The sequence below is a fragment of the Leptonychotes weddellii genome, chromosome 15, assembly GCF_054177405.1.
Source record: "Leptonychotes weddellii isolate Sample4059 chromosome 15, ASM5417740v2, whole genome shotgun sequence".
In the NCBI taxonomy this organism is placed as follows: domain Eukaryota; kingdom Metazoa; phylum Chordata; class Mammalia; order Carnivora; family Phocidae; genus Leptonychotes; species Leptonychotes weddellii.
The window spans coordinates 37,379,368-37,397,879 of NC_138383.1; the positions used below are offsets into that span (position 1 = coordinate 37,379,368).

General features: G+C 62.2%; 1 protein-coding gene across 2 annotated transcripts; it reads right to left on the bottom strand.

Moving 5' to 3' along the window:
* Positions 1–94: 94 nt before the first annotated feature.
* On the bottom strand, positions 95–15,114 carry GIT1 (GIT ArfGAP 1). 2 transcript variants are annotated; one of them, XM_081805499.1, is made up of 21 exons: positions 14,799–15,114; positions 9,269–9,402; positions 8,706–8,818; positions 8,479–8,584; positions 7,757–7,974; positions 7,577–7,671; positions 7,198–7,240; positions 5,476–5,502; positions 5,249–5,297; positions 4,762–4,834; positions 4,133–4,230; positions 3,622–3,733; positions 3,357–3,490; positions 3,040–3,192; positions 2,683–2,913; positions 2,540–2,593; positions 2,286–2,372; positions 2,112–2,185; positions 1,825–2,007; positions 1,643–1,706; positions 95–1,487 (listed from the first exon to the last, which is right to left on the bottom strand). In XM_081805499.1, the coding sequence occupies exons 1-21, from the start codon at positions 14,848–14,850 to the stop codon at positions 1,275–1,277; spliced, it is 2,313 nt and encodes a 770-aa protein (XP_081661625.1). In that variant the 5' UTR covers positions 14,851–15,114; the 3' UTR covers positions 95–1,274. The 2 variants fall into 2 exon arrangements, with proteins under 2 accessions (XP_081661625.1, XP_081661624.1); XM_081805498.1 differs by lacking the exon at positions 5,476–5,502 and having other exon boundaries at positions 14,799–14,979.
* Between the last annotated feature and the right edge of the window lie 3,398 nt (positions 15,115–18,512).

The window sequence follows — 18,512 nt, forward strand, 5'->3', positions numbered from 1 at the left end:
CTGGTCTTTCTCCTTCTCGTGTCTGCCACCTCCCCAATCCCCTGCCCACCCCCCCCGCCCCGGTCCCCGAATTCTCTAAGCGTCAGCAACAGCGCATGGTCACTTATTTATTTTTGATACAAAGGTACATGACACACTTCTTGACAGTCAGCCCACCCACCACCACACAGGTAAAACCTGGCCCCCGGGACAGAGGCGGGACAGGGAGGAGAGCTGGTAGGCCCTGCCATCTGCGTCTCCAACCTCCGGCTGCAGCCCAGATCCCAGATACCCGGATGCCGCGGCGCAGGTGCTGGCCTCTCAAGAGGTTATGGGGAGGGGGCTCTCAGCTGAGTCAGGGACCCCGGGGAGCCAGCCCCAGGCTCAGGTGCTCAGTTCTCTGCCCCAGCCAGCACACCCCCCTCCACAAGGGAGGGGGGGGTGAGATGCAGGGAAGTGGTTTTTGTTGTTAAGTTCATGGAGAAGGGGTCAGGAGTGGGGGGGACAGATGAGGGGAGGCAACGGGTTGGACCCCAGCTGGTTACCAGCAGTCCCTGGCCCCGAGAATGGGGAAGGGGGGCTGACCCCCAACACTGGTCCTGCTGCTCCGGTCCCCTCACCCTTCACAGAACTCCAGATGGGCCAGGCCTCCGGAACGGCACTGCCGCCCCGCACACGCACACAGGCACGCAGGGACACTCAGTTACCACAATGTTAAAATTAAGGAGTGGAAGAGGAGAGAGAGGAAAAAAAAACCCAAAAAACAAAGAACAATTTCCAGTGTTTGCTGCTAGGGACCCTGGGAACACAGGTTGGGGCCTGTGCTCTAGGCAGGGGCCGTTTGGCATTAAAGGAGAGCAGCAGGGGGGCTGGTGGCTACAGGGCGGGGACATCCAGAGATTATGTACAAAGGAGGGGATGCCCCCGCTCAGCCCCCAGTAGGGCTGAACTGGCTCATGGGGGTGGGGTGCCTGTAGGGGGAATGGCCCCACTTGGAGTGTCCCCACCCGACCCTTTGCTGAGGGTGCCCCAGAGGGCTAGGGGCTGGGAGTGATGCCTTACAGGCCCCTGCACGCTGGGGGGGCGGGAGGGGAATGCTATGTACAGGGGGAGGTGCATGGAATGTGGGGGCTGCAGGGGGGGCGGGCACCAGGGCGCCTGGCTGCCAGGGGGAGTGGCAGCACGAAGGGCACTTGCGCCAGTGGCTCTGTTAGGGTGGGGATGAGTGTCTGGAGTGGCCCAGCTCCCACGGCCAGTGAGGTCCCAGGGTGCAGGCGAGGGTGCAGGGAGAGTGGTCACTGCTTCTTTTCTCGGGTGGTGATGGTGACCAGCTGCTTGGCAGCCTTGGCGATGTCATAGGCGCACTGGATCACCTGCTGAGTCAGCAGCTGGAAGTCCACAGGGGCGCCGGGCTCCGGGGGCACGGTCTTCCGGCACTCGCTCTGCAGCCGGCAGGCACTGGCGTTGAGCAGCCGCAGCGAGCTGCGCACAGGCTCCAGGGCGGGCCTCTGGACGGGAGGAGGGAGTTGCGCCTCGGACTTCCAACCACGAGCCACCAACGTGGCCTGGCGTGTCCTCATCCGCACCCAGGGAGCGGTCACATTCCCTGCGCCTGCCCCACCCGGAGACCCTCCCAATCCTGCTCCTCTTTCCGACCCTGTACCTTGGGGAAGAGAGAGGCCATCTCAGTCACAGCCAAATGGATCTTCTCTGAGCAGGGCACAAAGCTTTTGGGGGAGGGGAGGGTAAAAATCAGGAGGGTTCACAGGGACAGTGGAACACCGGCCCCCCTTCCCCCCCGCAACACCCAGGGGCTGCTATGAGCCTTGCGTCCCACCCCCATACCTGTCGTGCTTGAATTCTTGGGCAGCCCGCAACAATTCCTGAATGTTCTTGGTGACCTGTTCCGTCTTCAGGATGACATCCTCCGTGCTGGGAAGCCCAGGGTCGAGGTCTCCATCCAGGCTTTCCAACTCCGGGTGGAAGTCTTCTTCCTTGCCCAGCTCCAGAAACCTCTTCCCTTCCAGTCTGAGGCCGGGGTTAGAAAGAGACATTCCCGTGGTGAGGCCACTTGCCTGCACCCTCACGGGCATGCCAGGGCCCGCTCGGCCTTCCTCCTGGGGGTGCCTCACCCGAGCAGCGGGTCCCCACTTTGCGTGTTCTCGTAGTCGCTGTCAGCACCGCTGCCGTGGCGGGAAAGCTTGCTCTGGAGGATCAGGGAAGGGGTAGGAGGTGACGGACACATTCACAGATGCGCACACGCCTCATTTGGCCTGTCCCTTGGGCACCGGGGATGGGAACATTACCGTGTGGCGGCTTCCTTCCTGGGAGCAGGACAGGAGTGGGGAGGAGGGAGTGAAGGGCACAGCGGAGGCCGACACCCCCTTCCGGATCTGAAAGCCAGGAGGGCTGGAGTCAGCCTTTTCTCCCTGCCACCCGCCTTCCAGCTTCCCAGCAGTGCGGGTCACCTCTGTGCCCAGCAGCCAGCACAAAAGCTGCACCCACCGGGGCTCAGAACCGACCCGCAGACACGGACCCACTTCCCCCAGGCCCTGCCTACCCGGTAAAGGCCGGCAGGGACGTGTACTGAATAGATGGCGTCGTCCTCCAGCTCCTGGGGGACGGCACGGTAGGCATCACGGAGGGCCCCACGGCAGCTCCAACCCTGTCTCCCCCAGGCCTGGACACCCACGGGCAACTCACAGTGCTGTGGAAAGGCTGGAGCCGGGTGGTGAGCTCGTCCCCAGGTGGGCCCCCAAAGGGCTTCAGGGCGGAGCCTGGTTCATACATGGAGAAGGCCTGGCGGTCCCTGCGGTGGGTGCTCCCCCCAGGCCCCATCGATGTATGTTCCGCCCGCTCGCTGGGCAGTGGGGGTGTGGGCACCGGCCCCGGCGGCTGCCGGATCTGCAGATTCTCTGCCTGCAGCTTGTGGATCTGAGAGTGCACGGCGGTGTCAGGACCTCCCGAGGCTCCAGGCCATAGCCCCACCTCTGAGAGCAGGGGACCCTCCCCGACCAGGAGGCTGGGCGCCCCCACTCCCACCGGCGCTGCCGCCCTTACCTCCCTCTGCAGCCTCCGGAGCTCATCACTCAAGCTGCTGTTGACCTTCATGAGCTGTTGCACCTTGGCCTCGGAGGTAGCCAGAGCCTTCTTCAGCTCCAGATACTCCTGCAGAGTCACGGCCCCATCGGAGAGGTCTGAGGAGTCCATGCTCTGCAGAGTGAGACAGAGGCCAGTCAGCCATCAGGGGCAGGGGGTGAATGCCCACAGAAGGCTCTTCTCAAGGCCATAACCAGCCCGCGTGTCCCCGAAGCCCCAGGCTACAGGGGGAGAGAGGCGGGCCTCGATGGAGGCCCGGGGTGGGGCAGTGCTCAGACCCGGGCACGGTTGTTCCTAGTGGCACCAGCGCCGCGCAGGGGTTCCTGGTCCGTGTCCTCGTCCGAGGCCACACTGTCGTAGTCGTGTTGGTCGTCGAGGTCGCTCTGGCTCCGCGCAGAGAGCTCGAGGTTGTCTGAGGGCACAGTCCTGTCACTCAGGATTCAGCCACACAACCTTCTCTCATGCCACCCCAAAAAGGACCCATGAAAGAGAATATTCTAGAAAAGTGCCCACTGCCCGCAGCCCTATCCATGCCCTTCCCACCTGTGGGGCTGCTCAGGCTCTTGCCTTGCTGTCTCCGCTTGGCCTCACTGAGAATGTCAATGATCAGGGTGGCAAACTCTCGGGCATTAAAGCGGGCCAACTTCTGCCGCCCCTACAAGGCAGAAAGAACCCGGCTGGGGGGACAGGCCCCCTTACAGCTGATAGATGGGGGTGGGGTGGGGCGGGAACAAAGCTGCAAGGAGTCTCCAGTTATCTGGCTCATGGCCAGAGCAGGGGGTCAGGGATGACATGGATTCTGGGTGCCTAGGGGAGCTCTCGAGAAGAGGCTGGAATGCCCCCCAGAGGCTGCTCAGCAAGTGCTCAAAACAACCCAGCCTCTTCCCCATTTCCAAATCCCAGTGCCAGCAGAGCCCTGAAGGAGGCCTGGGCCAGGGGAGAAGAGCCCAGGCAGCAGCCCAGTCAGCAGCCGCTGAGGAAGGGCAGGGCCCACAGAGCTGGCGACCCCTGGAGGGGAGGAGACCGCCCCAGGCCCCCCATCCAGCCCCCTCACCTGATTCCGTGTGGCTGAGTACTCGGGGTTCACAGGCAGGAAGGGCACAGCACTGCGCTCCGTCACCAGGGTGCTGTGGTTTTGGGTAGCCAGCCACACTGTGTGGGAAGAGCAGGGAGCAAATAGTCCGGAGGGTCCACGGTGGCCAGGCCCGCGGGGCAGAGGTGGGGAAGTGCCGGGCGCAGCCTTCCTCGCTCCTCCCCACACCCACCAAGTGCTGGTGTTCAAAACAGGGGTGGTCTTCAGACCACGGAAGCAAGGCTGGGTCAGGGCAAGGCTGGGCGAGGCCGGCTAGGCCGATGACGAACAGAACAAGGCGACTCCTTCTTGCCAGGCCCAGCCCAGAGTTTGGGCTGGAATCTAGCTGTGGTCAGGAAGGAGTGATGTAGGGGGGTGGAGTGGGACTGGGGAGTGAGCCAGAGTGGGAGGCAGCCAGAGCAGAGATGAGCCCCAGTCCAGGGCTGGGGGCGGAGGAACAGGCTGGCTGCCTCCAACTCAGCACGCTGCTGGCCAGGCTGCTCACCCAGGCACCCCCTGGCAGTCCCCGCGTGGCAGGTGCCAGCCCCTCCCAACAGGTGGGCTGGTACCATCATCATCCACCCGTGACCTCGGATGCCCTCTTGGCTCACCGGCGTCATTTTCTCTTCTATCCACCTCGTCATACACATCCATGGCAAGTTCCTCAAAAAGCCGGTTGCTGAGCTAGAGGCAAAGAGGGTGACCCAGACTTTGTCAGATCAATTGGTCCCCAGTGCTGACAAGGCCAGCTCAAGCAGGAGGTCATAAGATGTGGGAAATGGCTTGTGTCCCGCGCGCTGCGCTGCCCACCCCCACCCCCCAGTCTCAGAACTGGAAACTGGGGCAGGGGTCTCTGCCAAGCTCCACAGTGGAGCGAGGACAGAAGGGAGGCCAGATCAGAACACTCAGTGCCCCCCGTAGGTCAGAGGTGGAGCTAGGGCCCTGGAGCCTGCAGAGTTAGAGACAAAAGGCGGGGAAGTGGGGGGAAGGGAGCCAGAAAGGCTAGAGTGAGGGGCAGGCCCAAGACTTGGAAAAGGATACCAGGTCAGAGGAAGGGGGAGCGATGGCAGGGGTCGAGGGTCAGAGATGGTGACTCACCGCCTGCAGCTTCTTCTTGGCGGCTTTGGCCAACTCGGACAGGTCTAGGCTGTGGATGATGGAGGGAGACGGGAAGGGCAGGCGTGAGAGGTGGCCAGGCCCCCGCCGTGACTCCCGAACATGCAGGGATCCCGGGAAGACAACATCCCAGATGCTGCACACCAACGCCCCCCCGCCCCCCCCCGCCCCCCCCTCCAGAGCCTGCTCCCGTGGCAGGCACCATATACCTCTGAGACATGCACTTTTGCCGAGATCTAAGTCCAGAGAGAGGCAGCAGAGGAAAGAACAGGACAGAGGCAGCAATTACCCAGTAGCACCCACGGCAAGCTCACACCCATCTCCGCACACACGACGGAACTCATCTTCCCCCTCAACCTGCTCCTAGCCTGGCTTGCTCTCTCCCTCCGAGCCCCACTCACCCAGCACCAGCATCTGCTCCCGGGGCTCGCCGGAAGTGCCCTCACCCTCAAGCCCCGGTGGAGGTTTCCCCACGTTCTGCCATCAGTCCCTCCTCCCCGGGGCCTTTGCATCAGTTTCTTCATCCATCTTCCCACTTCTGGGCTCGCCCCTACAATCCCTGTTTCCAGCTAGCAGCCAGGGTGATCTTTCGGACACATCAGGCCCCACTACCCCTGGCCTTAAAGACAGCTCAATGACAAAAGATACTTACAGCAGACTTCAGCCGTACTCCAAACAAAAGCTCACTTAAAAAATATGCTACGTGCTTAGCATGCGTTATCTTACTTAATCCTCTCAACAGCCCCGAAAAGGTAGGCACCGTGGCCCTCGTTTCCACGAGGTAACTAAGACTCAGAGAGGTTAAGTAGCCTGCCTGAAGTCCAACAGCCAATAAATGGCAGAGCCGACTGCACACATCGGTACTCAGAACCTCTCGCCCGTCTCTACTCCAGTCCTGCTCCTGGGACTCCCTGCTCCTCACGCTGTGCTCCGGTCGCACGGATGGCCCGCAGTGCCCAGCACAGCTCTGCTCCTTTATACCGTCTCTGCCTTTACTTCTCTCGCTGCACCCCCTCCCCCCGCCACTGAACTAGAGCTGTCTGAGTAGGTTGCCTCCCTCTCTAGACTGTAAGCTCCTTAAGGGCAGAAATCATGTCTGAGTCACCCGTGTCTCGGGGCCAGGAACAGTCGCTGGCATTGGGAAGGTGCTCGGTCACCATTTCACTGAGCCCGCGCCCAGATGTGTTTGTAACAGGCACACCAGACATGCAAACAGGTCCGCACACCAGGCCGAGTAAGACCAGAGAAGCAGGAGGGAGTCCTGGAGTCTCGGAACAGAGGAGGTCTGGATTCCAGGATCCGAGATGCCTAGGCCTGACCATCCCCGTCTGCCCACACTGGCCCCTGGAGGAGGAGGGAGCCTCCTCTCTGCCATCCAGGCCAGCGGGCAAGGCTTGGCCAAGCTTGGCCACCAGAGGTGGCCACCAGGTGGCGCTAGCATCCACCTTGTGAGCTGAGCGAGTCCCCCTCCCAGCCTAGGCGCCTGAGGCTTTTCAGATCAGAGGCAGAAACACCTTAGTTGTGCTGTGCCCTGCCCCCCAGCCCCCAGAGGCCTGGTCACTAGTCCCAAAGTTAGTCAAATCCCACCATCTTACTGGAGCCCACCGTCTTTTCACTTGTCTAAAGATTTTACAGTGGGGTGAGGGCCACTGGAAACAGAAGGCAGCAATCCACCACTCCTAGGGCGGGTGTTTCTGGTACTCAAGCCTGTGTGGAACCGCTGGCCGTGGGGCTCAGGCTGGGCTGGCCCCATGCCGAGCTGACATTTCTCACCTGCCCTGGGGCCCAGCATTGGGGAGTGAGGACTGGACAGGCCCCCTGAAGGGTGTGGGACCCTAAAGCCTGGGAGGGGGAGGGCTGGAGGCTCTGGGGCCCAGGCACCCCCATGACATCCGACAGCCTCTGGGAAGGGGCATCAGGTGGGCACTCACCTGTCAGCCATCTGTGGGATGATGTAATGCCCATTCTTGTGATCTGAACAAAAATAAAAATGCCAAGTCACTGGTGCGGGGTGGCTCAGCAGCTCGGAGCCCACCTCACTACCATGAGCAGGGCTTGGCACCCAGAAGTGTCAGGGGACAGGGCGGAGGGCAGGCCACCCCCGAGAGCCCTGGGAGCTGCCTGAAGTTAGCCCCCCTCCCCACTCCCCATCCCAGTGTGCTGTAGCCAAGAGCCTGCATCAATTTCACAGGAGCCAGTTGCCTAGCAACACTGTTCCCCAGCCGGCTTTGTCGCCACGGCACCTGCTGCTGGGGTGTGTCTGGGTCCCACCTGCCTGGCCCAGCCGGACCTGCCCCGAGCTCCGCTCACCCGGCTTGCGTCCACAGAGATAGAAGGCCAACCGGTCAGTGAGCTCGTACTGGCACTCGACTAGCCTTTCCGCCAGCTCGTGGTGCCCCGCCTGCCTGTGGGGAGGGGGCATGCCTCAGCCCTGCAGCAGCCGTCTACCACCCCCACCCGCCGGACCCTCACCCATCATCTGACCCTCACCTGGCGTAGTCAATGGGTGTGCGGCCATTGACATCAGGGGAGCCGGGATCAGCCCCATACACTACAAGAAGCTCAGCCTGCAGTGTCTGCCCCGCCTTGGCAGCCACATGCAGAGGTGTGGTGCCCTTCTCTGGATGGAAGAAGTTGGCCTGGGCCCCCAGGGACAGCAGGCGCAGACACGTCTCCAGGTTGCCCGTCCGCACGCTCGAGTGCAGTTGCTGCAAGGAGCAGAGTGTGCAACAAATGTGCGTGTGAGGGCCCCCCCCAAGCTGTACCAAGTGAGGCAGCTGCTGGGACTCCTAGCGGCTCCAAGGGGCCCAGCTGGAGTCGGGTTGTAGGGGGACAGAGGACTTGCCCTGCTATCAGTCACCATCTACCTGTGCCGTGAGCTCTGCTTGAGACAGATCTGGTCTGTGAGGGAGATGCTGTTATTTCTTTCCCATTTTACAGAGCAGGAAACCGAGGCCCTGACTGGCTAAGAAACGACCCCTCCGGATGGCAGCTGGGGGATTTTAGCCCTGCGGTGTCCCCTGAGGGGCTGAGGGGCCCTGGCCACGTGCCGCCTGACCATGCAATCGCGTCCCCCTGCTGTGCCCACTGTTCCTGCCGGACCCGACCGCCTCTGGCGCTTAGGGCTCGGTGGTGACGGAGGAGAAGGCCCTCGGGGTGTGGCGGGTGACAAGACAGGAGGCCCACCCGTCCCCCGCGGGGGCCCCTCCAACCTTGCTGAGGTCTTTGGCAGTGACCCCGTCATCGTCCCGGCACGGAAGCTTGTGCACAAACGCCAGCATCTGGTACTTGGCCCTGATGAACTCTGACTTGATGGGGCTGGGCGGGCCACACGGGACGCGGTGGGGGGGAGAGTGGGAGAGGCCAGTCACCCGGCCGCCTCCCGGAGCCGCGTCCCAGGCCAGGCGGCCCCTGCCACCACCCCTCCGGCCCAACTCACTGGACTTTGTCTTGGGGGTTGGCTTTGCGCCGGCCGCTCTGCACTTGCGCGGGGTCCAGCAGGGAGTGCTCCCAGATGGAGTTGGCCCCGTTGCTGGCGAGCGTGTGCACCATCTGCAGGGAAGAGGCGCCAAGCCAGAGTGCCCACCGCGCACTGGCTCCTGGGGGATCACTGCCGCGCCGGCCACAGCCCGCGTGGCTGGAGACGGGGCCCAGAGCCCTGCCGCGCCTGCCGCCATCGCACCTCCACCCAGCTGGGCCGCCCGGGCACCTGGGTCCCGTGTAGCACTTCAGGCCGCACGGCAAGCGTGCCAAGGCTCAGAGAAGTGAAGTGACCCGCTCTGCGCTCCGCGGCCAAGCTAGTGAGCGGCAGAGCTGGGGAGAGGGCCCCGGCCTGTCTGCATGGCGAGCAAGAACGGGTGGAAAGGGTCAGAGCTGGGTTCTGCCCCAGGAGGGGGGGTGCTGCCAAATCCAGGGCGGTGTGTGTGCGGGGGGCGGGGGGGAACATGTCTCTGCTCAGCCCACTCCGTGCCTCCCGAGGACCCGCCTGGCCCAGCCGCGTACCTGCAGCAGCGTGGGGGGCCAGGCGCTGTGGCGAAGGTGCTTGACGATGGAAATGTGGCGGCCCAGGCTCCGATGCACGCTGCAGCACTCGTCACATACCAGCACCCCCCTGCTGATGGAGGCCCAGCCGGGGTCTGCCGGGGTGGGAGCAGGGGGTCAGCCAAGGCCCAGTCAGGGCCACTGTGTCCTGGGCACCTGCTCTGGGCCCACACTAGGCTGACACAGTCCCTCACTCAGCTTCCCAAAGCCCCAGGAGCTGGGACCATCAGGACACACGGGTCACCGATGAGGAAGCTGAGTTAGGGTGTAGGAGGGATCTCCCCGAAGGCGCACAGCAGGTGACTGACAGCTGCCTGTCTGGGGGGGTGGGACGCAGCAGGCATGTCTTCCTGTCCTGCAGCCTTTCCCAGGGAACAAGACAGCCGGCCCAGCCCTTCCCCACGGAGGCAGGAGTCCCCGAGCGGATGCAAGTCTGTTGTCACCTGCCGGACAGCCCTAGGCACCACTCCTGTGTCTGGGCTGTGCCACATCCCTCCTGCACCCAGGCTTCTGTAGGACCCCTGGGCCCTTCCACGGGGTCCTGCCTCCGCCCTTATCTTGGCAGGGAAGAGGCCTCTTCATGCTGAGCCCCCTGCCAGCATCACTGATGGGCTGAGCTGTAGCCCCTCCTAAATAGGGCCGGGGAGGGCAAAGGAACTAACGCTGGGTGCCCACTGTGTACAAGCTGGACCGGTACGCACGATGTCTCTCACCCCTGTCAGGTAAGGCAGGAAATGGTGTCCTTGCTTTACAATGAGAAACAGTGGCTCAGAGAGGTTAGAGCGCTTGCTCAAGGTCACACAGCTAATGAACGGGATTGCTGGGATGTGGACCCATGGTCATACCCACTGCTCTCCCTCTGCTCTTGCCCCTAAGGGGGAAGCCCCAAGTGGGCAAGGGCCCTGGAAGCCACTCTACTCCTTGGGGAGAAGCAAACTTTGGAGACAAGAAGGAGGGGCCGGGACAGGGTGGGAGCTCCTGGGGTCCTTTACAAGGGCAGGGGAGATGCCACCCATCCTGGGCCCCTTGGGAGATGGGGAGGAGACAGCTGTATACAGCTCAGGCTTTGGAAAGGTCATGGGGGAGAAAGCAGCCATTGTGTGCCTCCAGAGAGTGGGGGCAGGGAGCCTCTCTCCCAGGACACTGTGCTCTGCCCAGGCCCCCTGCCCCAGTCTCAGGGAGCCCTGTGGGCGGGGGGGGGGGGGGGGACTGGCTCTCTGCCTTGCCTGGCAGTGCTCAGGGAGTCCAGAAGTGAGCCCCCCAGGGGAGGGACAGGCTTGGCGTAATGAGAGCCTCTCCAACTAGGAGGCGATTCTCAGACCCTTCCCCTCAAAGACTTCCATGAAAGTTCCCAGGGGAATTGTAAGGAGACTGAGTCAAGGTGCAGCCTGAGTTCTGCCTATAGCAAGTATCCCCTCCATGGGGACAGGAAGAAACGAGAAGCAAAAGAGGGGGTTCAGCTCTTTGGGTCTGGGCTTCTTTAGGCATTCCCCCAAAACACAGGGCAACAAGGTGCCTGCCATACACCTTTCTGGGAGCTGATCCCAGGGGCCCATGAGGAAGGGACCTACCGCCTGTGCCAAGAGGGGGAGCCCTAGGACACTCTATTGGCTTTACCCAAACAGGGAGGGACCCCAGTGAGGCACATGGAAAGCTCCCTCCCCCCACTCCCAAGCACCACTGGGTGAGGGGTCTGCCGTCCAGCCACCTCCGGCAGCTCAAGCAGGAAGCTGGAAATGACGCAGCCTAAATTCCTCTTGTTGAAATGGTGGGGTTTCCTGTAAGTGGGGAGCCGCCCAGGCCAGGATCATAAATGGGACGCCCTGAGGTCTCCACCCCAGGCCCACGGTCCTACTGGAGAAGCCAGGCCTCAGAGGACTGCACAGTTATCCAGAGCCCGGCCAGACATGGTGAGCCTCTGAATATGGCAGGGACCAAGAGATTAGAATTTGGGGAACAGGGTCCCAGGCTTTGCTCAGTATTTTCCCAGCCTGGGGGAGGGGTCCTACCTCTCCTCCACAGTGACCTGAAACAGGAAGGCTGAACAGGCAACACACTGGTGCCAGCTCAGTTCTTGATTACACAGATGACAAGCCCACCCTAACCCTACTATCTACTTACATGCCCAAGGGGCCTTGGGCCTACCCAAGCCAGAGCCCCTAAGCCCGACTTAGGCCAGTTCCTCAGGCCAGAAGCGTTTCTTTAAGTCAAATGGTTAAGGGACCCTTGCCCCCAAGAGGCTCCCTAGATCAAACCTGGGGTAGAAAGGACAGGGACATAAGGTGTTTTGTTTTGTTTTTAGTAGGCTTCATGCCCAAAGGCCCAGAGTGGGGCTTGAACTCACCACATCAAGAGTCACATGCTCTACTGACTGAGCTAGCCAGGCGCCCCCAGGGAACATAAGGTTTGAGAGATGTGGTGACCTCCTTAGCATCCTGCCAACCTTCCCCCTGGGCTTCTGCCTCAGGACAGGGGGTCTGGAACGTGTGGGCAAGTGGTAGGAGGGATCCTGGGATAACGTTACCCATGGAGGCCTCTACTAAGGTGAATTCATGTCACCACCCAAATCCATTGCGGGCCTCCAGGGCCAGTAAGGTCTGCTATAAAGGCCAGGGTCTCCTGAGCAGAGCCTCACTAGAAAAGAGGGAGAAGCCCACCATCCTGAAAGCAAGCTAGACTAATCCATGGGGATAAAGGTCAGGATGGCGGGGGGTGTTGACTGGGAGGGGGCAGAAGAAAGGCCCAGAGAGTGACAGAAATGCAGAACTCTTGACTGGAATGGCAGTTACACAGGTATACAGACTGTAAAAACTCACCAGGCTAAACAGTAAGGTGCAGGAACTTTGCTGTACGTAAGTTAAACCTCAATAAAAGAGGAAGAAAGCCCCCCCATTCAGCCCACTCCACAATCTGCATTATGAAGAAACAAATGAGCCTGCAGGTTTCCAAATGTCCCTAGCCAGTAGCCATTCTTGCTCACCCAAGTGCCTGCAGGACAGGCACCCTGAGGTCTTCACTCCTGTGACCTGGGCTGCCAAGGTGGGAAAGTTGAGATGGAGACCCATGGGATGAGGAGCAGGCCCTTGGGCTGGGCCGGGACTGTGTGGCAGAGCGAGTGGAGGGGAAGGAAGGCGGGAGAACACATTCTCCAGGGTTCCTTGACAACTGCCCCTCCCTTGGACTCCCATGGCAGGCAGGTACACATACGGCACCTGATGAGGGGGCACCAGCTGCCACAGCAGCCATGGCATGTCCAGCCGCCTTACAAAATACACCTGTCACCTGTATGCCCAGGCCTGGAAACAGGGGGAGCACGAGGACCTCCGGGGTCGCCTGTACTTCACCTTTCACCTCCACGGCCTCCCCACATTAATCAACCACAAAAAGCCACAGCCCCACTCCCAGGGCTGGAAGCCCTTTCACAGCCAGAGGAACCTATGACCGGGTAGGAGGCAGACGCCAATGGGGTCCCAACTGTTGATTACCCTCAAGCCTCGTACCTGGTGGTACAGTTTCCACACTGAGTATGCCACGCCTCGCATCATTCGGTGGGGGACTGGGGTAGCCCCAAGGAGCCAACTGGGGTCCTGACAAGCACCCAAACACCCAGGGACTGCCTGCCATGTGCCAGACACCATGCCAGGTGCTGGGGTAGGGTGATGGGTAAGACCTTGTCAGCACCCTGCCTACCTCACCACCTGCCTCTTCCTGACCTGGATCCTGGATCAGGGGAAAAGGAGGTACCTGGCGCACCAAGGCCTCTGGGGGACAATGACTGCAGATAGGAACCGAGCAGTCCAAGACATTAGATACACACCACTCCTCCCTGAACCCATTCGGCATCCAGAGGCTTCAAACTGAGGCCCAGAGTGAGGAAAGTCTTGCCATGGGTCACAGAGTGAGCGGATAGGATGAGTGTCTGCTAAGCACCCTCCTCCCGATCCTTCTGGGCCCTCCACCCTTACCCCCATGCTACGCTGGCCCCCCAGAGGTACAGAACAGCCTGGGACAGACAGACAGGGCAAGCTCTCCTCTTAGCCCTTCCATCCCCAGACCAGCATGTGGCTGGGGGAAGATCACAGCTTCCGGCTCATTAGGGTAAGGATACATCAGCCCCGACAGCTTCTTCAGGGCCCTCCAGACTGTGACATGCCCTGACAGGAGTCGCAGGTCACAACCACCCACAGAGTACCCTGCCTCTGCCAGGCATCCACAGTCACCCAAGACTCTAGCTTGGACCCATGAGAACCACCAGAGTGTCTGTGGTTCTCAGCCTGTTGGGGTCTTGGGCCCATCCAAAGGGTGGCTGGAAGTTATGGGCCCACGAAACAGCACTTCACACTCTCACACTTAATTGTGCCCTTAGTCCCCCTGGAGTTCACAGACACACTGAGCCTGCCCAGAGGTCTCCCAGGGAGATAGATCCTTTTTTAAAAAGAAGATGGACAAGAGCCAGGGCTTCCTTCCCCAGGCCGGCTGCTGAGCCCTGTCACTGGCTGTGTCCTCCCACATCAGAAGGTAGCAGCCTCTCAGGTCACTGCTCCTCACTTCCTCAGCAGCTCAGGGGGTTTCACATCAGCCTGGACCTGACTGCTGGGAAGAAGGGAAACACCACAGTAAATACAGCCAGGAGGCAGGCCAGGAAGCCAGCCCGACCCTGGGACTCTAGGCACCCTGGGTGGGGGGGGGGGGCGGGGGCGGGGTACTGCTCCCTACCCATTTCTGGCCAGACTGGGCTACAGGGCTAGGAGGGGTCTGTGCCCAAAGCTGGGACAATGCTCAGCCCACCTTCCGAAAGCAGGCTTTCCTGGGGCACAGGAACAGCTGAGTCTAGTTGCTCCCAGTCCCCAGGCAGCCTGGGGATGCCTCAAAGAACATATCCAGGCTGGACTGGCCCTCAACACCAGGCCCTGCAAGGAGCCCCGGCCTTGGGAACCAGCGGCAGGGAGTCCTAGGAGCAGCTACCCCCTCATCTGCTCACGAGGAAACACTATCCAGGCCTCCCCTGGCCCATCTGCCCAGCTCTCTGCCCCTTGACCTCCGCCACCTCAGCGGGAGCGCAGACCATGCGAGCAGCAGGTGCAAGACGCGGGGGTGGCACTGAGATGACACAAAACCACACTCGCCCCCACCTCCTAAACCTTGCTGGCCTCCGCCACAGCCCTCCTGCCACCCCAGGCTGGCGCTTCCGTTGGGATACAGAGATAGAAGGGGGGGCAGCTAGCTGCCTGCCTCCCTCAGACTGAGGGGTGGGAGGTGGCGCCGGGAATGTCCTTCCTCGCTCGTCCACGGACGCGAGGGAACTGGGGTCCCCCAGCTGGCCCTCCCGCCAAGGACGCGGCTCCGCAGTGGCCCGGGCGGGGGCCGAGGCCGGAGGCCGCAGCCCCCAGCCCCGCCCCGCCCTCCGGCCCCGCACGGCGCTCCCGCCAGGCCCCGGCGCCCGCCCGGCGGCCTCGCTACGCGGTCCCGCCCCCGGTCCGGCCCCGCTTACCCGGGGCGCTGCAGTCCGCACACACCTCCGCCCGCGGCCCCTTCCGGGACATCCTCAGCGGCGACGCGGCCGCAGCCCTCTGGGCCAGCGTGGGGGGCGCGGGCGGCGGGCCCGGGCGGCGGCGGCGGCCACTGCTGCCCGGCCCGGCTCCGCCAAGGCCCCGGCTAGGCTCCGCGCGCCCGGCCAACCGTCCGCCCCCGGGGCTGGCCCGGAACCCGCCGTGCCCGCCTGCCCGCTCGCCCTCCGGCGCCCTCCGCCCCGCGCCGCCCCGCGCCGCCCCGCCGCCGCTCGCCGCTCGTTCTCTCCGCCCCCTGCGCGGCTCCGGGCCGCTCCTGCAGGAAGCGGCGCAGGCCCTGCCCACCGGGGGAGGGGCAGCCTGCACACCCGCCCCGCCGCCCGGCCCTGCGGGCCGCGCCTCCCGGAGAAAGGAAGCCGGGAGCGCGGGCGGGAGGGGGCGGGAGGGGGCGGGGGCGCTTAAAGGGGCCGGGGGCGCTTAAAGGGGCCGCGGCCGCGGCTAGGCAGACCCGAGAGGGCGGCGTTGCCTGCGGCCCTGGCCTGTACTCCCGCGCTGCTCGGCCCCGTGGCAGTGTGAGTTACCCTCACAGCCCCATCCCCTTCGCTTTCCAGATGGAGGGTGGCCCAGGGGGCTCAGGCCCGGGGACAGTGACCCTTGGGGAACAGGGAAGAGAGTAAGGAGCTGGAGGCCCAGGCCCCCTTCCTCGTCAAAGGGCTGTGGCTTGGGGTACCCGCCTATGTCTGGCTGAGGTGAGGTGTGCGACCTGGCCCCCCGTGCATCCACATGTGTGTCCAGGTGTGCGTGTGGTCACATCCTTGCTGATTACGCACAACGCCAACAATATGGATGCCCAGGTGTTCCCCTGCCTCCCAGCTAAAAATACATCTATACCTCATCCATGCTTCCATCCCGAGAGGGAAGAATCTGGGCAGTTTTTAAAGACCTCCCGAGGAGTGACCACTGTGCCTGTGTGCAGTAATATCCACTCTGCATTCGTCTCCACGGTGTTTCTGGGCCACCGCAGGTTTGTGTGTCCAGGGCGTGTGCATAGAACATACAGGGACCTTTTCTTATGGTGGCCTTTCTTCCTAGACTTCACACGGAGACGGCGTAGGTGGGGGGACAGGAAGCGGAGGCGCAGGCCGCACGTGGGTGCACCCCTGCACTGAGCATGCTCCCCCATACACGTGTGCCCCGCGTGCACCCAGCCCCCATCCCTGCAGCAGCAAAATGCCAAGAGCACTTTGCTTGTGGGGAGAGAGCAGGGGTGGCTAGGACCAGGCCTGGGGGCCAGGTCAGTGGTGACAGAATCAAGGGAAGATTCCCAAGGGGCAGGGAGTCCTCAGTAACAAGGGGGGAAGGAGGGGAGTCCTTGGGCAGGGGTTTGGGAGTTGGTCGATTTTATCCCAGCGGTGCCAGAGCAGCAGTGACTTGTGGGTGGGCAGGCTGCTTCCCTGGGGGAGACAAGTAATGCTCATGAGTCACACCACCCGAAATACAAGCAAAGCTGCCTCCATCGCCTTTTGCTGCAGCCCAGATTGACAAGTTTGTTTGAAATCGCGATCCACGGGGTATATTTATAATCGCACCTTTAAGAGAAATCTTTTTGCAGGCCTCCCCTCCCCCCACCGCCAGCCGCTCAGCTGGCGGGGCTTCTGCGAGCAAAGATACCTCGCGGTGGGGGTGGGGGGCGGCGGCGGCGGCGGCGGCGGCGGCGGCGGGAGCACCACCTGCCGCACGGTCCTGCACCCGCACCAAGGAGTCAGTCCGTGGGCTTGGTGGCCCCAGGCTGGGCGACGAACAGGAGCGGCCTGGCCGCTCTTACTGGCGCACAGCCCACGAGCGGTGGCCGCCGGTTCGCCCCCGATCGACCCCCAGCTATGGAATTTCATTTATTAAATGTCGAGGCGGCTACTGGCAACCCCATCGCTTGGCTGTCTTTGTTTCTCCGCTGTGTGGGCGCGTCTCGAGCACGTGGCAGCTGGAGCGCGTAGACCGGAGGAAAAACGACCTGGGTTTGGTCTAGGGCCGCGCGGCAAAGAGGCCCGGCTGCTAAGGGTCTAGGTCCCCCAATCCAGGCTGAGCTCCCCCTCTCCCAGAGCTTCCAACACTTTTCAGGAGGATGATTCACCCTGTTGCCCCCTCCCACCCGCCAGCTCCCCCTCCCGGCTGGCCCGGGGACTACCTGGGAGTGGCCCAGGCGAAGAGCCACACTCTCCAAACTTTGTTCCGGAAGCCCCCGGCCCCGCCACGGCAGAGCTTCTGGGCCTGGGACTAGGGATAAAAGGACTTGAGGATTTCCCTTTGGAGATGTCGCCACCTCAGGAAGCGGGACGGTAAAAGAGAAATCGCAGACCAGGTTCTAAAAACAATTTAATTTGGAAATGTACAGGCATTCTCCCGGCCACTCCTAGTTGTCCCTCCCCCGCTCCAGCCCCCTCCCCAACTCCGGCGGCAGCCACAACACTCTGCTGACCCCTCGTGGTAGAGGTGGGCAGCGGTCCCGGGTTGGGGGAGACGCCAGCCGGCTCCTCCCTGGCTGGAGAAAGGGGCGAGGCAGTCCACTCCTCCCTTATCCTTTCCCGCCTGGGCCTGGCACCGCAGGGTGTGGAGGAGGAAGGAGAGAAGACCACACAAAGAAACCTGAGAGAGGCGCGGAGAGTTTGCAAGCTTTTGCTAGCACCTCCCACACAAACACTTTTTGGATTGTTCTAAGTAGGGCTGGTATGGAATCCCTAATTCCTGTCCTGTTCTAGGGTGGGCTCGAGAAGGCACTGGGCCCGGTCCCACCACCTGTCTCAGTCCGCCTGGGTTGCGGGCGGGATGTGCCGTTTCCCAGGGCAGTTACTATCCTTAGCTCACCCCAGTAGGTAGTATTTAGAGTCTCATTTAGAGGTGAGTGGTCTGAGAAAGCAGAAAATTTAAGCAATTTGCTTAAGGTCAAGCGGTTAGTAAGAGGAATTCGAACTCTGGTTTAAGATCCCAATCCCTCCTCCCTCCAGGGACTGGGCCACGCCTCTAGGTCCCTCCAGCCCTTGCAATAGGCAGCCCCAGAAGTCAATTACACTTTTTACTACAGCGTCTGCTGGGCCCCTTCAGGAAGGACCTCTCTGCCCTGGGGTTATTCAGGAAGGACACAGTCTCGGAATCAGTCACTTCCTCTCCTGAGGGGACCACACCGAGTGGAGGTGGGAAGCTGCCACCTGCTGCTTACTCTGCCCAGCCCCACTCTGGTCCTTGCGGAGGACAGCAAATGGGGGGGGGGACTGCCCTTCCAGCCTCAGTGGTCATTCCCTTTGAATGTCAAGTGTGGAAGGTGGAATTTAATTTGTTAAGAGGGCAGGGACGACTCCTACATAATAGTTCCACGTGCCAGATCCCTGGTTGCTCCAACGACCTCTGGTACTAATGTCCTGCACCTTTCTCAGGAGTCCCCCCCATCAGTCACTCTCCTTGGAATCTGGATCCCTTCTCACGTTCCACTGGGACCCAAACTCAGTCCTGAAGGCCACAGCTTCCCGCGCCCTCTAAGGCTTGAGCAAGGCCTGTAGCCCCTTCCCTCCCCCCAAAAAGGCAAAACGCCCGTGAGTGGGGGTGCGCCCCTGCCCACCCGGCGTCAGGACACGGTCTCCGTTCCCGCCAGCCCTGGCTCCCTTCCCACCCGCTCATTGGAGCGAGGGGGACAGTGCGGGATCCTC